Source organism: Elephas maximus, chromosome 1 (assembly GCF_024166365.1).
Source record: "Elephas maximus indicus isolate mEleMax1 chromosome 1, mEleMax1 primary haplotype, whole genome shotgun sequence".
Lineage (NCBI taxonomy): Eukaryota > Metazoa > Chordata > Mammalia > Proboscidea > Elephantidae > Elephas > Elephas maximus.
In genome coordinates, this window is record NC_064819.1 from 188,743,668 (window position 1) to 188,762,993 (window position 19,326).

General features: G+C 38.8%; 1 protein-coding gene and 1 long non-coding RNA gene across 2 annotated transcripts in view; one reads left to right on the top strand and one right to left on the bottom strand.

Annotated features, from left to right (window-relative positions):
• Positions 1 to 6,752, bottom strand: part of LOC126085084 (uncharacterized) — a 24,995-nt gene extending 18,243 nt beyond the window's left edge. The window contains exons 1-2 of the long non-coding RNA XR_007519169.1: positions 6,511 to 6,752; positions 5,729 to 5,807 (exon numbers count right to left, since the gene is read on the bottom strand). This is a non-coding gene — a long non-coding RNA (uncharacterized LOC126085084). The remainder of the gene's footprint in view (positions 1 to 5,728; positions 5,808 to 6,510) is intronic.
• On the top strand, positions 4,726 to 19,005 carry GJA1 (gap junction protein alpha 1). Its single transcript, XM_049900027.1, has 2 exons — positions 4,726 to 4,933; positions 16,121 to 19,005. The coding sequence occupies exon 2, from the start codon at positions 16,137 to 16,139 to the stop codon at positions 17,283 to 17,285; it is 1,149 nt and encodes a 382-aa protein (XP_049755984.1). The 5' UTR covers positions 4,726 to 4,933; positions 16,121 to 16,136; the 3' UTR covers positions 17,286 to 19,005.
• The last annotated feature ends 321 nt before the right edge of the window (positions 19,006 to 19,326 follow it).

The following is a 19,326-nucleotide window of genomic DNA, read 5'->3' on the forward strand; positions in this document are numbered from 1 at the left end:
ATGTAAGCATTCACAAATGATCATAAAAATTAACCACGCTTCATAAAAAAAGGTGAAATTAAACAAACATGAAAGTCAGTATTAAATGATTTACCAGTTACTTTTCGCGATGTTCATTTTCACTCTGTACAGAAGGTGGAGCCAAAGACAAATTTATCCACTGCCTGGTATTCTTTCCCATTAAACAAAAGAAAGGGGAAAAAAAAAATTCTTCCCTCCCTTGACAAATCCTTTTTGGTGTAGCTGCAGAGTAAGATTCACTTAGAGATAAATGTGGGCTACAGAAAGGCATTTAACTTTTACCAAGGTAAAGTCAAGCTTTGACCCTGAAATCTCTCTCCAGGATGATAGAATACACTTTGGAAGCAAATTGTCAGACCTCAGAAATAAACCTGTTGAAAAAAGGATACTAGCACAAGTTGGTGATATAATGTGAAATCTTCACTACTGTGTATCGAAATTTGGTTGACAAATGGTCAATTTAAGAATACATTTTCTGGCTGACTACCAATCTGAGTAGAGTGTTTCTAGACTTGCATACTATTGAGCTCCAAATTAGCCTTCACTCCTTTCTTTCTGTTCAATCAATATTAGATAAAATGGAAATTTGGTGCATAGATAGGAAATTCATTTACTCTGATGTTAACAAAAAGAAATCCATAAGAATGCTAACTTATTCCATTACAGAATCATTCTAGACCCTCCCTGTCTTAGATAATCCTTTTATTCTTCTAGGGTTGCCTTTGAATTCTCCTAGAGATACAGCTGACTTTGTCAAATCTGTTCACCTGACCCTTACCTCAGAGTCAGCTGATACCATCACCAAATGCGTTTTTTAATGTCCATCCTTTCCACCTCAAAACATCTCTTTCTTTATGGTCTGCATTCACTCTTGTTTTAAAGGAATATTGTCCTTTTTTCAGAGTTAATGACTCACCAAGTTCCCAAGTGATATTTTTCTTACTAACAATCCCACATGTGGCCATTTCAAATACCCCTTCTTTTCCCTTACACCACCTGTCCTCCTTTTTTTTTTTTAAGACTGCTTTAAATGTGGAAATCCTTAGGAGCCTGGTGGTGCAGTGGTTAAGTGTTCGGCTGCCGTTGGAATCCACCAGCCACTTCTTGGAAACCATATGGGGCAGTTCTACTCTGTCCTGTAGGGTCACTATGAGTTGGAACTGAATCGACAGCAATGAGTTTGAGTGGGTTTACCACTACAATACTATCCTAACTAGTTAATTACTACCCTAACTATTCTCTGGTTGCTGTGGAGTCAGTTCCGACTCATGATGGCCACATGTGTATCAGAGCAGACTTGTGCTCCATAGGATTTTCAATGGCTGATTTTTCAGAAGTGGATCCCAGGCCTTTCTTCTGAGGCAACTTTTCATTAGCAGCCGAAAGCACTATTTGCACCACCTATGAACTCCCTCTATAGGGTTTCCATGAGTTGGCATCAACACCATGGCAACAGGTTCAACAGGATGGACTCCCTCTAATCTACAGCTACCAGCTATTCTTGAATGTTTATGTGCACCTCACTGATGTGACAGTAATCCACCAGAGCTTTTATGAGATAAACATTGAAAGTCCTTAAAAATTAATCTATTCATCTCTTAAAATTCCAGAAATCATTATTTCCAAACAAAGGTAAAAACTGAAAAGTGCATTTGGTCCTCATATTAAGAAGTGCTTCTTAAAATTCTGAAAAATAGTCAACTCTCCACTGTGTCAGTAATTTACATTTCTCAATGCATAGAACAACATGCGTAAGACAGACTCTAAAGCCTGGCCCATGATGGTGCCTGAAGACATCCTGGAGATGACAGGAATTTTAAATGTTCAGTGTTGCCTGGCTGTAACTATTTCCCCGGGGAAAGATAACATGCTTGGTAAAGTAAAGGGTCAGCAAAAAAGAGGAAGACCCTAGATGAGCTGGATTGACACAGTGGCTGCAACAATGGGCTCAAACATAGCAATGACTGTTAGGATGGCACAGGACCAGGCATTTCATTCTGTTGTGCATGGGATGGCAATGTGTCAGAACCAACTCCATGGCATCTAACAACTAACGTTTTTTCTGCACATAGACAAGGTCTGGCAATCTGGAAGTCAGTGTTTGTATTAATGAAACGGCATTGGCATTTCTGAGAATATGAGAGAAAAAAAATCACTTTTTAAAATCTCTGCCACAATTTTTACAAATCTTTCTAATGGAAACAAGCTTTTAATGTCAGGTAAATGGGATACTTTTTAAAAACTACATTCTTGGTTAAACTATAAGTCACCAGCACTGCTGGAGTATGAGGTGTAACAGGAGTTGCTATTAGCCCTTTGGAGACGCTGCTAGGTGTCTGTGAGAGAAAGCTGTGTCTTCACCATTCCAACAGGGAAGCCATTCACAGTAACCCAGCTCCCCGTGAGCATTATGACTCATGGGATCACAGTTTGGTGCCATTATTTTACAAGGAAAGAAGATCATAAAGAAAGTCTTCGTCTTCTATGAATAATCACGGGAAAATCATTTTGGAAATAGAAGACACAGTACATTCTAAATGTTAAGAGAATAAATTAGTTAGTGGCTCATGCCATATTACTTCAGAAACTGTTTCACGTGATATCCATGAACAATGTCGTTTGGTATAAAGAATTTCTTTAGTTCTATTTCCAATTGGTCATACAGGTTACAGGTTTAAAAAGAAATAGCAGAAAACTTAAGATATCCATACTCTTTTAGAGACCTAATAAAATAGAATTCAAAATAAACACAATCTTTTGCTTTAAAAATCCTGTCATAGAAAGCCAATTTTAACTTTTCTTCATATAATTAACTCTGAATCAGAACCTTGAGAATTCTTTTAATAAAATGGATAATATCAGTAATAATTGTACTTTGCAAAAGTAAGCCAAATAATTACGTAAATTAACTTCAAGCATAACCTTTTTTTAAAAAGGGGAAAAGATTTTCTTATAATGAAAAGAGTGAATCATATATTCATGAATGTGTTCTGAACGCAAGGAAATAATTTTTAGTTAATGCAAAAGAAATATGCTTTTTTGAAGGAAAGGGCAATATGAATACAAAACCAACAACAATATGTACACGTTGTTGATCTTGAAGACTTGAAAGTCTGATTACCATTTCTATTTCCATAACATCTTTTTTTTTTCTCCTTCCTTAAAGAAAAATATACCTTTGGAAACTATACAGCTAGAAAATGAGAGAGTGCAAAATCATGTCTTAAAACTATAACATTTCAGAAAATGTTTTATTAGTCACTTCAATGAAAGTATATTTAGTGAAAGGTATCTTCCAGGAAATACTTGCCATTCTTCTTTTCTCTGGTATTGGTATAGTGTGAAAAGTTAAGAAAATGAAACCTGGTGAGTTTGCTTTGTTTGCGAGAATAAATACTGATAGACTTTCCTGTCCACTCTCAGGAGTATCACTGAAGCCTGTTTATGGGGATTTGTCCCACCACAGCCCTCTGCTCTGGCATCTGGGGAGCCCTTAAAGGAGCTGCCCTGTCTCAGAATGAAGTGGCATGACTCAGGCCATTATACAGACTATGCAGAGACCTGAAGAGGTAGAGCCATGGAAGCGGTGGATAAGCACATAAAGATTATATGCACAACTTTACTGTCGATGGGCAGAAAACTCTCTAGTGGGTTTTAGAGAGAGAGCTGGTCTTAAGGAGAGTCAAATAGTTTTTGGACTCACTCAATGCCTACTTAACCTATCAGGCAACTTTAGCCTGTGTTTGATAGAAATAGCCTCGTATTTTCACTACAAAATATTTAGTTTTTAGTGTTGTTGCCATGTAGGGGCTGAGAGCATACTATGCACTTTCAATTCCCCGGAGATCTGGTAGAGATTAGAAATCAGTATTTCACAGTTTAACAAAACTGATTTTTTTATATATATATATGCTAAACTGCTCAACTGCAGGAAAAAGTAAAAATTCTAAAGTGCCAAAGGATTTAGAAGGTGGATTAAGGATGGATAGAAACCAAAAAAACCAAACCCACTGCCATCGAGTCGATTCTGACTCATAGCGATCCTATAGGGCAGAGCAGAACTGCCCCATAGAGTTTCGAAGGAGCGCCTGGCAGATTTGAACTGCCGACCTCTTTGTTAGCAGCTGTAGCACTTAACCACTACGCCACCAGGGTTTCCAAAATTCAACCATATATGTCCCTTTTTTAAATGTTCCTGCCCCATCCCCACCATCTCCTTTGTTGTCTCTACCTAAATGAAGAGGAAAAGAATTAGATCATCCAATAGGTCATTCACACCCACCTCTAACTTCACACACACCTTGGCCGATATGAAACAAGTTTACACTGGTTAAATTCTTTGCCAACATTTTTTTTTTTTTTTACTCTAAAACATTTTTCTCTTATTTTCAAAAAGGTGATAACATCACAAAATATACAATTTTTCATTTTCGCTGGAATTTTGGTGAAAAAAGGACTAAAATCCATCGTTGTTATCTGTAAGGAGTAACTCTCAGGAGCGGCACGTCTCTGTTTAATGAGATTTTGTTTTTTTCTCATCAGCAAATTTAAACCACAACTTTATCTCAACCTAGATACTCTTCTCCCCCACCCTTCCAAGTTCACCAGCGTCCTCTGGGCTCTCCTCCCCGCCTTTCCTTTTTCCCTCCCCTTTCTTCTAGCCCCTCCTCCTAGTTGAGTCAGTGGCTTGAAACTTTTAAAAGCTCTCTGCTCCAAGTTAGAAAAAAGCTTTTGGGAGGTATCAGCACTTTTCTTTCATTAGAGGGAAGACGTGAGGAAAGTACCAGCAGCAGCAGACATTTAAACTTTAAATAGACAGGTCTGAGTGCCTGAGCTTACTTTTTTCATTTTACTTCATCTTCCAAGGAGGTCAATCACTTGGCGTGCCTACTTCACTTCTTTTAAGCGAAGAGTAAGTGAAACAACATTTTACCTATTAGTTTCTTTTTCTACAAGTAAGACTTTTCTAAAGTTTTTAAATGTGTTAAAAAGTAGCTTTGACTTATTTAAACTGTAATGGAAGAGTGAACTTTAAAGTGTTTCTGTAGTTTTAAAGTTAAATTGTACTGAATTTATATTTGACTCTTAAAAAGAGTTTCTACTAATGATGCAACAGGCAAAATGAGGTTCAGATCTTTCCTATTAGAAGAAAGAACTAGTTTACTGAGTATCTGGTACTTCATTTTGGAGTATAATTGTCTTAGAGTAAAATTTTGCTTTTTGGTAATCAGCGATAGTCTAGGGGCTCTGTAATTTGTTGGGGGGGGGCCGAGGAGCCTTGGTTGGGGAGGTGACTGACAACAGCCCTAAAATCAAAGTGTAAATTTGCTTAGCGAGCTTCCTATAGCATTCTACACTGGGTGCTTTTTCATATGGAAATCTTGATTGATGTTCAATAGCCTTGCAAAGCAGATTTCTTAACAAAGTGCTTTGTTAAAACCTTGCGGTTACTTGACTTCCACGTGGTCTCTTCCTAGGATTTTTTCTCCCAGTAAGCAAAAAAAAAAAAAAGTATAAAAATCAGACTTGTAATATGGGGCAGAGTTGTAATAGTAAGGTTTGTAAAGCAACAGTGTATAGTTACTGTGTTAGCCACTACTATGGAATTACTATGGAAAGATTTGAGACCCTCAGGAAATGAGGTTTATCCCGACCACGTTGGCAATTCAGGAGATGAATTCCCTCGAGTAAGGTAGCGGTTACTTACAGAACGTTAGAAGACAACAGACGTCAGAAAAATATATACCACGGTGCATTTCCAAAACCATGTCCAAAGACGGGAGCTCCTAGAAAGTATAGGGAAAAGGGAATTTCTTAAACAGCGCCTCAGAGGGAGCTGACCGCTCCGGCCCTCCCCACCCCCCACCCCCCCCGCCCGCCGCCCGAACCTTTAACAGAATTGAGAGCTCTGGGCGACTTTTTAGAAGTTCGAGCTGCCAGGGTGCTTGCCAGTAAGCCAAGATTTATTTATTTTTAAAATAGTTCAATTTTTGAGTGTTCTTATTGGTAATACACATTCGGTTTACCAGATATGCAACCATGGATTTTTGCGCCCGGAAAGGATTTTCTCTGTTCTGATCCACAGACTAAAGTAATTAAATTCTTGGTGTGACCCAGAAGTTTGAAGTATTTGCACCAGAAAATGCTGAAAAGCAATAAAAATGAAACCTTTGCAGTGGTCGGGGGCCGGGGCGGGCGCCGGGCGCCTCCTGCCATTTTAGCACCCGCCGGGCTCACCCTGGATTCCCGCGCAGCCCAAACCTCTGGGGGGGTTTTGAGATGTTTCGTTCAAATCCCTACAAATCAATTCTGAGTTCCGCCACTGAAAAGGAAGCGGTGGTAGGGAGAGGAGGGAGCTGAGAAGGAGATGGGCTGCATGCCAAATGGTAAAAGAGGAGCAAGTGATTGACTTAATTAAGCTTGTCAATCCAATTTCCCATTCCTCCCACCCCAACCACAGTTTCCTTTTTTTAAAAAAAAAAAACTTACCGAATCCTATGATATTTGCATTGGTAAGGAAAACCTGAATACCTGGGGAATTATCGTGCTTAAATTGCACTTGTAGCTCTCCTGAAAATTCTCGAAACTCCCCAGGAACCAGTGGAGGAGAAAAAGCCCCATAATGAAATGAGGCAAGAGATAGTGACTTGTCGTCCAAAGGTAAATTAGTATTTGATTCAGTGGATCGGCCACACATAACCTCTTAGTTACACATAAAATGTTTGCTGAGCATCTCTGATTAAGTTCCTTGAGAAGATGTCCTTGACCAACGTCACATTCAGCCTGGTCCTTACGGACTGGGTGGTGGGAGCACGTGAGCCACAGAACGTGGTGAAAAGAGTCCAGACACTGTTTGGAGGTGAATTTAGTTTCTCTTGCTTCCTGAAATAAGTCAGTAAGGAGAAGAAAGGTGTTCAATATTACCTTAGGAAAATTGGGCACACAAACCCAGTTGTAAATGTCTCGTAGCAATTTAAAGAATAGATTATGCAAATTTTAAGGAAGCCTATTTTAATCTTTAAAGGATTACTGAGGATATAAACCTGTGACAAACCAAACCCTTTGTGGTCTATTCCAACTGAGCAACCCTACAGGACAGAGTAGAACTGCCCCATAGGTTTTCCAAGGAGTGGCTGGTGGATTCGAACTACCAATCTTTTGCTTAGCAGCGGAGCTCTTAACCACTGCACCCCCAGGGCTCCAAAAACCTGTGATAGTGCAGTGAAAATCTCATTAAACTAACCCATCCCCAAGAATGTACCCTTGGGAGAAAAGTGATTCATTCTTCTGGGTAGGCCGAGTGGATCAAAAATCATACCAAAGGCAGAAAGTAGATTCTGTTTCCTGGCATTGTTTGTTGTTCCTCTAAGTGTGGCTGTGTTGTACGTCCCAAAGGCAGGATATAGTTATTATCACCTGTACTTTTCCTGGAAAAGGCAGTGGTAGTGTCTTGCTCCTACTTTCTTCACCCGTGTAAACATGCTCTGCATTTTTTTGTTTGTTTGTTTGAATAGCCTTTTGAAGTTTATCACCAGAGCTGTCCTATGCACTCAGTTCCTCACCCTTTATGGCTGGGATTCCTACAGTGTTGACCGTGCATGGGAAGCATGATTCTAAAGATACACCTCAGCAATCATCTAAAAGGGTGTGACCTCTGATATTGAGGGTGTTTTGTTATTTAGATATTTCCAATTCTTGCATAGGGGAGGGAAAACTCATTTCTTTTAAAACATCCAGAGGTGTAGCTTGGCATGACCCTTTTAGCTTTTATATATGATACCCTGGTGGAAGGAATGATAAGAAAGTCAGCCATGATTAAGACATTCTACTCCACCTTTCCTGTGTGACTTCCCTTCAAGATTCTCTCTTGTTTGAATAGATGTGTTAGAGCTTAGCCACACACACCAGCTCAGTTCTGGAGAGAAAAGTAAAGATGATCTGATGTTAAGAGGATCTTCAAACTGCTGGGTCACACCAAGAATTTGAACTAGTTACAACAATATTCAAGTTGAGGAAAAAAAAAAATCCCCAGAGCTCCTCCACTATTGGAAGTTTATTTTATTTTAGTCTGAACCTGGGAAAACTATAAATATTCCACATTGCTGAACTGTCTACATTCACTACTTTGGCTATGTATGTATGAATGTCTTTTCCAAAAATTCAGCCACAAACCATAGTGAGGTTATTTTTTCCCCCCATATGTCAATTCCATAATTTTCACATCCAGTTTCTCCAACTTCGTGGATAATTTCTAGAAAATGTATGTTTTATGGAGGGCTGAAACGTCACAATAATATAGAAAATGATTTTTTTTTTTAAAGTAATTTCTGTGGGCCAGATACATTTTACAGGATATGGTTTCTACCTAAAATTCATGATTTGGGAAGGTACCTGCAAATAGTAACACAAACACAGGCAACCCCTCTTCATGGGCTTTTCTCCGTATCAATAAAGGATATAAAGCCTCCCTTCCCATAAATCTGTTCTGGGATTGCTAAAATAGCAATATCATACTTGTGCAGAGAATATTTTGAAAACTAATTTTGATCACCATTAGGAAAATGCTAATCATTTCTATTTTGGTAAGGAAAAGATGCCAAAATTAGAAAATAAGCTATATCTAACAATCTTTTCAAAAGTAATAGCTAAACTTCATTGAGCTCTTACTAAGAGTTTCACATGCATGAGCAATGTCTTTCAATGTTCCTGAAAAAAATAGAATGTTTTTAATCAATACACTTGTGAGGGCTCTAAGAGTGTGTTTATATGATGACAAAATAACCAGTCTGTTCAATAAAAGTGGTCAATCTGAAGATGGGGGTGGAGTCGAAAACACCAAGAACTAATGGAAAGTAACTATGTTAAGTTCATCAGTTTGCAATTTAAGCACATAGCTTTTAACCTGAAGCTTCTGACTTTGGGTTTTCCTCCAGCATCCCTAAAGTGACCTTGAGGAACTTCACTTACTTAGCCCTTGAGAAACTTCATTTAGTGGGGCAGTTGAGTGATAGCTTCTTAACTAGCGTGGGCATTGTCTCTTCTTTGTAGCATCATCATTTCTTTGGATGGAATTGTCTACCCACCCTTCACCCCCCATCTTGTCTCCTTATTCAGTGGAGTCTGGTGTAGGCTGACTGTGAGATGAGGAGGGCTGACAGCCAGGGAAAGAAAGTCTTGTTAGTGTTTTGTGTGTGTGTGTGTTTTTTTTCCCAAAAAAACTTTAGACAGTTAAGTGCCAAGCATCAGATATCTGCGGAAAGGTCATTTCTTTACAAAGGAATCTGAGGATTATCAGAGAACTATGAGGCAGAGTTTAAATAGAATAGATGTTTACACGGAATGGGTTTGATATACCACAAAGTTAGGCTAACCATCGGCATAAGGACATACAGGTTGGGTATTATCTGATGAGCTGGGTTAATCAGGGAATATTTTCTGTGGTATCTGATTCAAATCACTTAAGTGCCTGCATAGACTCAGACCATATAGAGATGCTGTATTAACTGGAATTAATATCAGCTGCCATTCCCCTGCAGAGCCCCAGCCTTCCTCCAAGATTTGTCATTCTTGAAATAAACTCAAATTTAAATAGTTTATTTCTTCTTCCAGTAGTGTCCTCAACTGTTCAACTGTAATGAAATCATGTGTACAATCGAACTTAGAATACCACAGAATTGGGGAACAACAGCGTACTTTTTGGGGGGGGTCTGGTCTGGCTTTGTTTTGTTTTAAAATCTTAATCTGTAACAAAATAACAGTGAAACTGAGTAAACATCCATGATACCTAAAGCAGTTCTGAAAGAATCCCAAATCATTATGACCTTGGCTAAGAAATTCAAGAAGCTCTTTGTTAAAGAACCTTTTTTCTTAATTCAGCCCTATTGCCTGCTCAAGAGTCATCTGAAGCATGATGCTTCAACAAATAGTTCTGTTTCAGCAACTCTCATTTGAAAATTTAATGTTCAGTATAATGTGAAATGCTGACATTACTACTCTTTATGTTTTTACTGTGAAACCCCCTTTTCAATTAATTAGAGACTTTAGAAGTTTGGGATATATACTCACTACAATTAAGAAATTCCCAGGAATAGCAAAAGGAAAATTGGTTAAATGTGGTGCCTTTTTTTTTTTTTTGTACAGAATCTATTTTTCATACCAGCCCCATTTCACTCATCCAACTGGTACTCACTAGGTGTCTCTTAGTCTTTTAAACACTTAAGATACAGTAGCGGACAAAAAAAAAACTCCCTCATGGAGCTTACATTCTAGTCAAGAAGGCAAATAGTAAGGAATCCTCATGGAGGGAAAACAATAATCAAGTAAATATGTCATATGCCAAGTAGAGCTCAGGGCCATGAAGAAACATAAAGCAGGGTAAGGGGCATAGGAAGTGGTAGGACTTTACTATTTCATATGAGGTGGTCAGGAAAGTTCGCTGATAAGGAGACATCTGAGAAGAAACCTGAAAGAAGGGAGAGAGCAAGCCACGTGAAAGGAGCAGAACTGATCAAAGCAGTGGGCTTTTTTGTTAGTTTAAAATTGATTCTTTGCTTGACAATAGCTAGTAGGTTGGTAAGAAGGCTTAGAGAACGTGAAATCTGAAGAGAGATGAGGAAGGGATGGTGCTGGGAATCAGTGATGGTCTGGTGAAATTTTGAAGATAGAACGTATAGTATTTGCTGGTGGATTCAATGTGGCTTCTACTAAATATGACTATAAATATTACCAAGAAGGATACCTCAAATTTATAAGTGTTGGAGCCCTGATGGCACAGTGGTTAAGAGCTCAGTTCCTAGCCAAAAGGTCAGCAGTTTGAATCCACCAGCCGCTCCTTGGAAACCCAGTGGACCAGTTCTACTGTGTCCTGTAGGGTCTCTATGAGTGGAAATCAACTCGATGGCAATGGGTTTTTTGGGGGTTTTTTGGTATAAGTGTAGCAGAATGGTTACAAGTGAGACCACTTAAAGACATTTACTGCAAGGGAAAGGGGTTCTTATGGGAGTTAAAGGAAAAAATTAGGAGGATTTGCATTTTAGTTTTGGGGCTTTAAAATTTTTTGATTTAGCATATTAAAAACAAACACATAGCATTCCCCTTTCCCCTCAAAAAAAATCTGTTACTGAATTTAATCAGGAACTTCCTTAGACATTTCCTTATTCATTTTTAGACTTCGTGCTTTTTTTCCTTTCAAATGTTGATGACCTTCATCTTCCTGAAGTGTTTAGTGCATCCAGTCATAAAACGGTGATCTAAGTGTTGAACTCAGTTTAGTTTTCAATCTTTTTATTTACCTTTAGCTCTTTAGGTCCCCACTAAAAACTATCAATTCTTAATAGTAGTCTCTTCTTGGGAGAATCCTTAGAATTGAAACTAAAATATTTTCTAATTTTCCCAATAACTATTAGCACATTAATGACATGGAGAGACTTGACTACAGCTTTGGCATGGTGACTTATTTTTAAGGCTCTGGTACGAGGGACAGTCAAAAGTAATTTTAAATGGAAGCTTTATTTTCAAGAGGTTTCATTTGGTTGAAAGAGTTTGAGTCCTTGTGCTCTCAAGAAGCAGCAGAAGTGGAGGTGGTGGAAGTGACAAGGGGCAATGGGGCCAAGGGTGATCTCATCTCCCAGGTTCCCAGAGAGCTGCTGCTTCTCAGGCTGGGCTCACTGGCCTTTCTGGGCACACTCTAACCCTTTCTACTCTACTGGCATTCCCCCACTCCTAAATATTTTCAACAAGAAAGCACTAAAAATGCCAAGAAGCCATTGTCGCTGACCTGAAACCATACTTCAGAATTATGTTGGGGATTTTTAAGTGCTAAACTGCTAACCAAAAGGTCACAGTTTGACCCACCAGCAACTCCTCAGGAGAAAATACTTGGCAATCTGCTCCTGCTGTAAAAGATTACAGCCTAGGAAACCCTGTGGGGCAGTTCTACTCTGTCTTATAGGGTAAGTTTGCAGCCTAGGAAACCCTGTGGGGCAGTTCTATTCTGTTAGTCACTGTAAGTAGAAATCAACTCAGCGGCACACAACAACATTTTTTATATCTATGTGGTGCAGTGGTTCAGAGCTCAGTCGCTAATGAAAAGGTTGGCAGTTCAAATCCATCATCCACTCCTTAGAAACTCTATGGGGCAGTTCTGCTGTGTCCTGTAGGGTTGCTGTGAGTTGGAATCAACTCAACAGCAATGGGTCTTTTTTTGTTTTTTTTTTTTTGCAATATATATATGGAAACCCTGGTAGCATAGTGGTTAAGAGCTATGCATACATATATATATATGTATGTATGTATATGTGTGTATATGTGCACACACATATACAGTGAAACCTGTCAGAGCTAGAACTTGACAGGCCTGCCTTGTTTTTCCAGGTCTCAAAGATTTCTGCCTTTGACAGGGTATAGTCACCACTTTTCTATCACTATTTAGTGGAAAATAAATATTTGAGTTTTCCTTCTCTGACAGATTTCCGCCTTACACAGATTCTGGCTTTCGCAGGTTTCACTCTCTCTCTCTCTCTCTGTGTATATATACTTCCCAGGCCCTACCCTCAGAAATTCAGATTCATCCAGACTGGTGAGAACCAGGAATGTATGCTTTTAACATTTTAACAAATGTTTCCAAGTGATTGTGATGCTGCTCAGGAACCACTGTGAAGGGACCCGACGGTCCTCAGGCAGATAGATCACACTTGGGTGCCTATGGCTTTTGGTGTCCCCCCTTGGGAGCCTTGAACAGCGATGGAAAATGGTACACAGAGGGCACTTGAAGGGTGCACCTGCTGCTGTCAGGCATCTGCCCCAACAGAGAACTTTATATATCCCGTTTACCTAGACTTTAGTATACGTATAGAACTCAAACTTGAGAAGCTAGAAGCAAAGACACAGACTTTCAGCTGCCTTGAGGTCTTCTCAAGCATCAAATAAGGAATATTCTTGTCTCCTACTAGCAAATACTAATGTAGTCTGTAAATCCATGCCAGGTGTTCTGTAAACATGGAATCATCTCCTTTCCTTATAAAAGAACATTAGTTTTTCAACTAAGACTTGGAAAAATGGAAATATCAACAGAGGGAAAGGCAACTAGTTGGTAGAACTTTGTATTTGTGGAAAAGTGAACTAACTTCCCGAAAAAGGTAACTTTTTTTGTAATCACAAGCATTATGAGCCATCATAATAAACACTATCTAATGATGATTATTTGTGATGGTGATAATGACAGGTGTCAGCATGTTACAGGCTACTAGGTGTCTAATTGGACAATTCTTATTCTGATGAAAGGGTATAACTCATTAATGCAAATGACAACTGTGTGGTTGTTTAAAGAAAAGACAACTTTGCAATTAAATTTCTGGTATATTAATAAATCAAGAACTACTACCTAGAGACTGCCCAGTGACCCAGTTCACATACTGTGGAGCATTTTTGTAGAATCTCAGAATTATATGAAAGTCAAGTTTTATTTTCCATAGGCTGTTAAACTTATTAATTAGTTGTCATAAGCATCTATGCAATCATATCAAGTTGCTTTGAGTTAAGAAGAAACACTGACTAAAATGACAACTTCTGTGTCCAGTCACATTTCTAAACACATTAGGATTGTCTCAAGCTCTATCATTGCGTGAATGTGATGAAATGTATGCAAACAGTTTATCATTTGATACTTGATTGTTATTGTTGGTTGCCCCCCCCTCCCGCCCCCGACCAGCACAACTGAAGTATCTCTGAGCAAAAACAGATGACACTGGCAAAATATTGTAATTCTCCATAAACAGGATTAGGGTCAATTTACACATCATCACATAGAAACTATCTAATGATATAGCTCCAAAAATTCTGTTAGTTTTGCTAGACCCTCATGGGTTGTACTTTGCTCTCGGTCTTGTCTTTTCTGCTAAATTGTAGTTTGTTTGTTTGTTTTTTCTTTTACTTTCTATCACCATCAAACTGCCTATCAAGGCTAAATTACTCCCTCTCTCTTCTAGCCTTCCCTTAGCTATTTAACTCTTTTTGTCTACCCGGCAAGCCCTTGTTCTTGTTTGACTGCCCTTTCCATCCTTTCCATACATTGATTTCCCTGTCTAACCTTGTCAATTCAGAATCTAAAAAGGTCCTTCTTAAAAGTAGAAGGGAAGCTCCCTTTTTTATGACCACTGGGACAGCATTATTTTTATAGCCTGCCTACACCATCCACTCCCCCCACTCTTATCCCAGAATTCTTTTACACCAGTCTGTGGGCTCTCATCAAAGATATCCAACAAATGCTGGTTTTTTTTTTTTTTTAATCTAGGTGGGGGTGTGTAATTTAGTTTTATGGATTAGCCCATCTCTTCTTTGTTCCTTCCAGGAAATCCCAGGCCAGGTTTCCATTTCATGTGTTCATGGCCTCTATAGCCAGGAGTTGCAGTCATTAAACAGAAATGTAATGTTGCATGGTGGGGGAAGAAGACTCTCCTGGACTTCATTTACTTCCTACAGTGAGAATATTGCACATAGTTCAACACCAGATGAGAAACTATTTTTTTATTCGGATAGCGAGCATATTTCTAAGAAGCCTACATAACCCTGTTTTTAGTTACACTATTTAAAATTGATGACAGGCTCCTGGAATGCCTTTAGTTTGTTTGTTTTTAATTATTAAATAATCTTTGACTACTTCGTCCTTTCCTAAACTCTCCAATTGCTACTCTGAGCCTATATTGTCTATTCCTGCCACATGTCATGTTGTCCATTTCTTCCCAGCTTCCAGCCCATGCTAAGATTTTAGATACCAAAGCATGGAAACATTTGTAGCCTTAACCCAGTTTTACTATAATTTTAAAACCGGCGTGATGCATGGGAAAGCCTTGGCTTGGGGATCGTGAAATCTTGAGTCTTCTTCTAGCTCAGTTGATAGCAGAATATTTCCTACTGCTTTTGGAACTCAGTACTTTATTAGTTAAATGGATTATTGACAGAATTATATATCGGACTAAATAAATAACTTTCAGGATCCCTGTCAGCCCAGCGTCGTTATCTCATCCCCAATAATGTAAATGAGACTTAGGGCTTTTTCTCATCCTCAATAATGTGGATATCCTAGGCTAAGACATCTATTAACAGGAAGGAAAGAGATGTTGCAGTGTACTTCCATAAAGATTTACAGCCTTGGAAATCCATGGGGGTAGTTCCACTCTGTCTTATACGGTTGCTATCAGTCGACTCGATGACAATGGGTTTTGGAAATTGAATGTACAGGTTAAAGACCCACAGCGTAGAAAGGGAACTTTAAAATGTACAACAATCAAGAAATGAAAACCATTTTTGCTGGAGAGAACACTAAATATTGAGAGAAATTGTATTTCTACTTGTAATGTGCTGTGCATATAATCTTTGCTTTTGAAAGTAGGTATATAGTAATAACACATTGTATCAAAATGGTGAATTTCAGTACAATAAATTTTTCTCTGGGGAGAGGACAGACTTCTGAACCATATAAGACACTGTACTTAAGAAGAAATGGAAAAGTATGAATGAATGTAATACAGAGTATATACAAATTGTATAAATACATCAAAGGGAGACATTTCAGAGTAAAATTAGGAATAAAGTGACATATAATGGGAACGAGTTTTGGGAATGGAGATGTGTATGTGTGTATATGTTCATGTATGTGGGTCTTACCTCAATCTTAGACATCTGTGCTTTGAATAACACGCATCAGCATTTTGTTCTGGCATGCATCCAGACAGAGGCCTACCAAGTAAGAACTGTCCTCATTTATCAGACGGATAAAATAAGCATAGCCACTTAGCACAGACAGCTTCTCAAGTCACATGGCAAGGCAGTGGTTGAGCAAGAAATACATCTTCACAGGTTAAAATTGCAATTTACTCTTGGCCACATAAGATCCGTTGCTTCTAAGATTTATCTCAAAAAAAATTGTGAGACCTCTTTGTGGGGGAAAATGGAACTGGAAGAATTTGCCCTTGGTGTTTTTGGAAAAGTTCTAAAAAGATGTGAGACCTTTTACAATATTTTGACTGTTGACTGAAAGACTAATATTAAACAAATAATTTGAAATCTGTGATCATTTAGTTGTCTCTTTGTTTCTTTTCAGACAGCACCCAGGCAACATGGGTGACTGGAGTGCCTTAGGCAAACTCCTTGACAAGGTTCAAGCCTATTCCACAGCCGGAGGGAAGGTGTGGCTCTCGGTCCTTTTCATTTTCCGAATCCTGCTACTGGGGACAGCGGTTGAGTCAGCCTGGGGTGATGAGCAGTCTGCCTTTCGCTGTAACACTCAACAACCTGGTTGTGAAAACGTCTGCTATGACAAGTCTTTCCCAATCTCTCACGTGCGCTTCTGGGTCCTGCAGATCATATTTGTGTCTGTACCCACACTCTTGTACCTGGCTCATGTGTTCTATGTGATGAGAAAAGAAGAGAAGCTGAACAAGAAAGAGGAGGAACTTAAAGTTGCCCAAACTGATGGTGCCAATGTGGACATGCACTTGAAGCAAATTGAAATAAAGAAGTTTAAGTATGGTATTGAGGAACACGGCAAAGTGAAAATGCGAGGGGGCTTGTTGCGAACCTACATCATCAGTATCCTCTTCAAGTCTATATTTGAGGTAGCCTTCTTGCTGATCCAGTGGTACATCTATGGATTCAGCCTGAGCGCAGTGTACACTTGCAAAAGAGATCCCTGCCCACATCAAGTGGATTGCTTCCTCTCCCGCCCCACAGAGAAAACCATCTTCATCATTTTCATGCTCGTGGTGTCCTTGGTGTCTCTTGCCTTGAACATAATTGAACTCTTCTATGTGTTCTTCAAGGGCGTTAAGGATCGTGTGAAGGGAAAGAGTGATCCTTACCATGCTACTACCGGTCCACTGAGCCCCTCCAAAGAGTGTGGATCTCCAAAATATGCTTATTTCAATGGCTGCTCCTCACCAACTGCTCCACTTTCACCCATGTCTCCTCCTGGGTACAAGCTCGTTACCGGAGACAGAAACAATTCTTCCTGCCGCAATTACAATAAACAAGCAAGTGAGCAAAACTGGGCTAATTACAGTGCAGAACAAAATCGAATGGGACAAGCGGGAAGCACCATCTCTAACTCCCATGCACAGCCTTTTGATTTCCCTGATGATAATGAGAATTCCAAAAAATTAGCTACCGGGCATGAACTTCAACCACTAGCCATTGTGGACCAGCGGCCTTCCAGCAGAGCTAGCAGTCGCGCCAGCAGCCGACCTCGGCCTGACGACTTGGAGATCTAGGTACAGGCTTGAGAGCATCAAGATTCCACTTACCTGTGGAGAAGAGAAAAGGTGCTGCAGAAAGTGCACCTGAGGTGTTAATTTTGTTCCAGTAGAAGTGGTACTCAACAGCCTCAGTCACGAGGCTTAGAAAACACAAAGACATTAGAATACCTGGGTTCTTTGAGGGTGTCTGGGATAGGTGGGTGGAGAGGGAGGGGAAAAGGGAGGTACCTGTTGGAATTTAAAGTAGTCGATTTAAAGAACTTAAATGCTAAATAAAAATTGCATTAGGTGATATATAGACATGGGCTTTTTCTCCCTCATATCTCCCTAGGTTCTGTATATGTAAAAGAGTGGGTGATATCTGTGGCTTAAATAATTTTTTTGTTTTACCGAGAAACTAAAATAATTTTGGCCAGGAAAAAATGCTTCCTGAACACCTTATTTCTTTTCGACAAGATTGTCCTAAAACATCCCTGTTAAAACATTCCACTGTTAAAATTTGCACTTTGAAGGTAAGCTTTCTAGGCCTGACCCTCCAGGTGTCCATGGACTTGTGCTACTATGTTTTCTATTTTTTGGTGTCAGAAGTTCAGACAAGGCCCACAGAAAAAGACTTGCCGTGCATTTGTGAATCTCAGCCAGTTATGTGTACATTCTGTTTTGCATCCACTTGCATCATATCAGTACCATCACTCTTTTGTCATTCCTCAGCTACTATTCACCTTCGTTTAATGGTTTCCATAAGCATTTTTAAAATAGTGTGGATGTCACTTAACATTTTGAGTTAGAGTCAGGGAAGCAAGCCATACTCAATATTTAACAGTCACTTGTATATGTACGTGTGTGGAAGAGTGTGTTTTATTTGTCCTGTATTGGTACAAGCAGATGCAATATAAACTCACGAACACAGATATGAAAATAATACACCCACAGTGTTCAAATTTGAACCTTTCTCATGGATTTTGTGGTGTGGGCCAATATAGTGTTTACATTATATAATTCCTGCTGTGCAAGTAAAGCACACACTTTTTTCCCCCAAAAAATGGCTTTTCCCCATGTGTCCCATTATGGACACTGGTTTTGTTAATGGCAATTTTTTTTTTCTTCTTTCTTTTTAGAATGTAGCAGTAATGCTATTGCTGAAATGAATGATTTCCTTTTTCTGAGTTATAATCATGGATGCTTGAATGATAGAATTTTAGTACTGTAAACAGGCTTTAGTCATTAATGTGAGAGACTTAGAAGAAAACGTAGAGTGAACTATTAAATGTGCCTAAATGAATTTTGCTGTAACTGGTATTCTTAGTTTTGTCCTACTTAATACACATTAATTCAGAAATTCTATGCTATTATGAGATTGACAGTCAGTCTTTTGGAGTGACCAGCAACTTTGATGTTTGCACTAAGATTTTATTTGGAATGCAAGAGAGGTTGAAAGAAGTTTCAGTAGTACACATGTAACTAATTTATTTGAAATATATGCTAAAGAAATCTACCAGTTTCTTCAAGTGCCTTTTTTAAACTCATCACAGATGATCGGCGAAAATGCTGAGTAGTGTACTTTTTTTTTCTTGCACGTCAGCTACATAAAACAGTTTTGTATATTGAGATACTAATTGTTCGACATTCCATATTCAACTACTGTCATGTTCAACTTCATTGCATGTAACGTAGAACTAGTCCATCATATCATGTGTTGTGTTCTGGAGAGTGTTCTTTATTCAATAAAGTTTTAATTTAGTATAAAGATAACTTTTGTTATTCTGTGTGGTTTTTTTTTTAATCTCTCATTTTCAACTCAATTATTAAAGGCATTTTCATTAGTTATGAGTACTTGCACGAGTAAGATGGACATTTTCAGGAATCTTAAAAGGGCATTATTTATCATTAGCTAGATTCTATGCAACATTTTTTTAATACTTTGACTAAGAAAGATACATACAAGTGTAGAATTTGGAATATAACTTTAATGTGATGTTTGATAGGGTTTCAAATAAATTAATATTAAGTAATTTAGTAGACCTATAAAGGAGCCCCGGTGGCATAGTGGTTAAGA

Coding starts and splice junctions, on each gene's coding strand:
- GJA1 (XM_049900027.1), top strand. CDS start 16,137: ATGGGTGACTGGAGTGCCTTAGGCAAACTCCTTGACAAGGTTCAAGCC.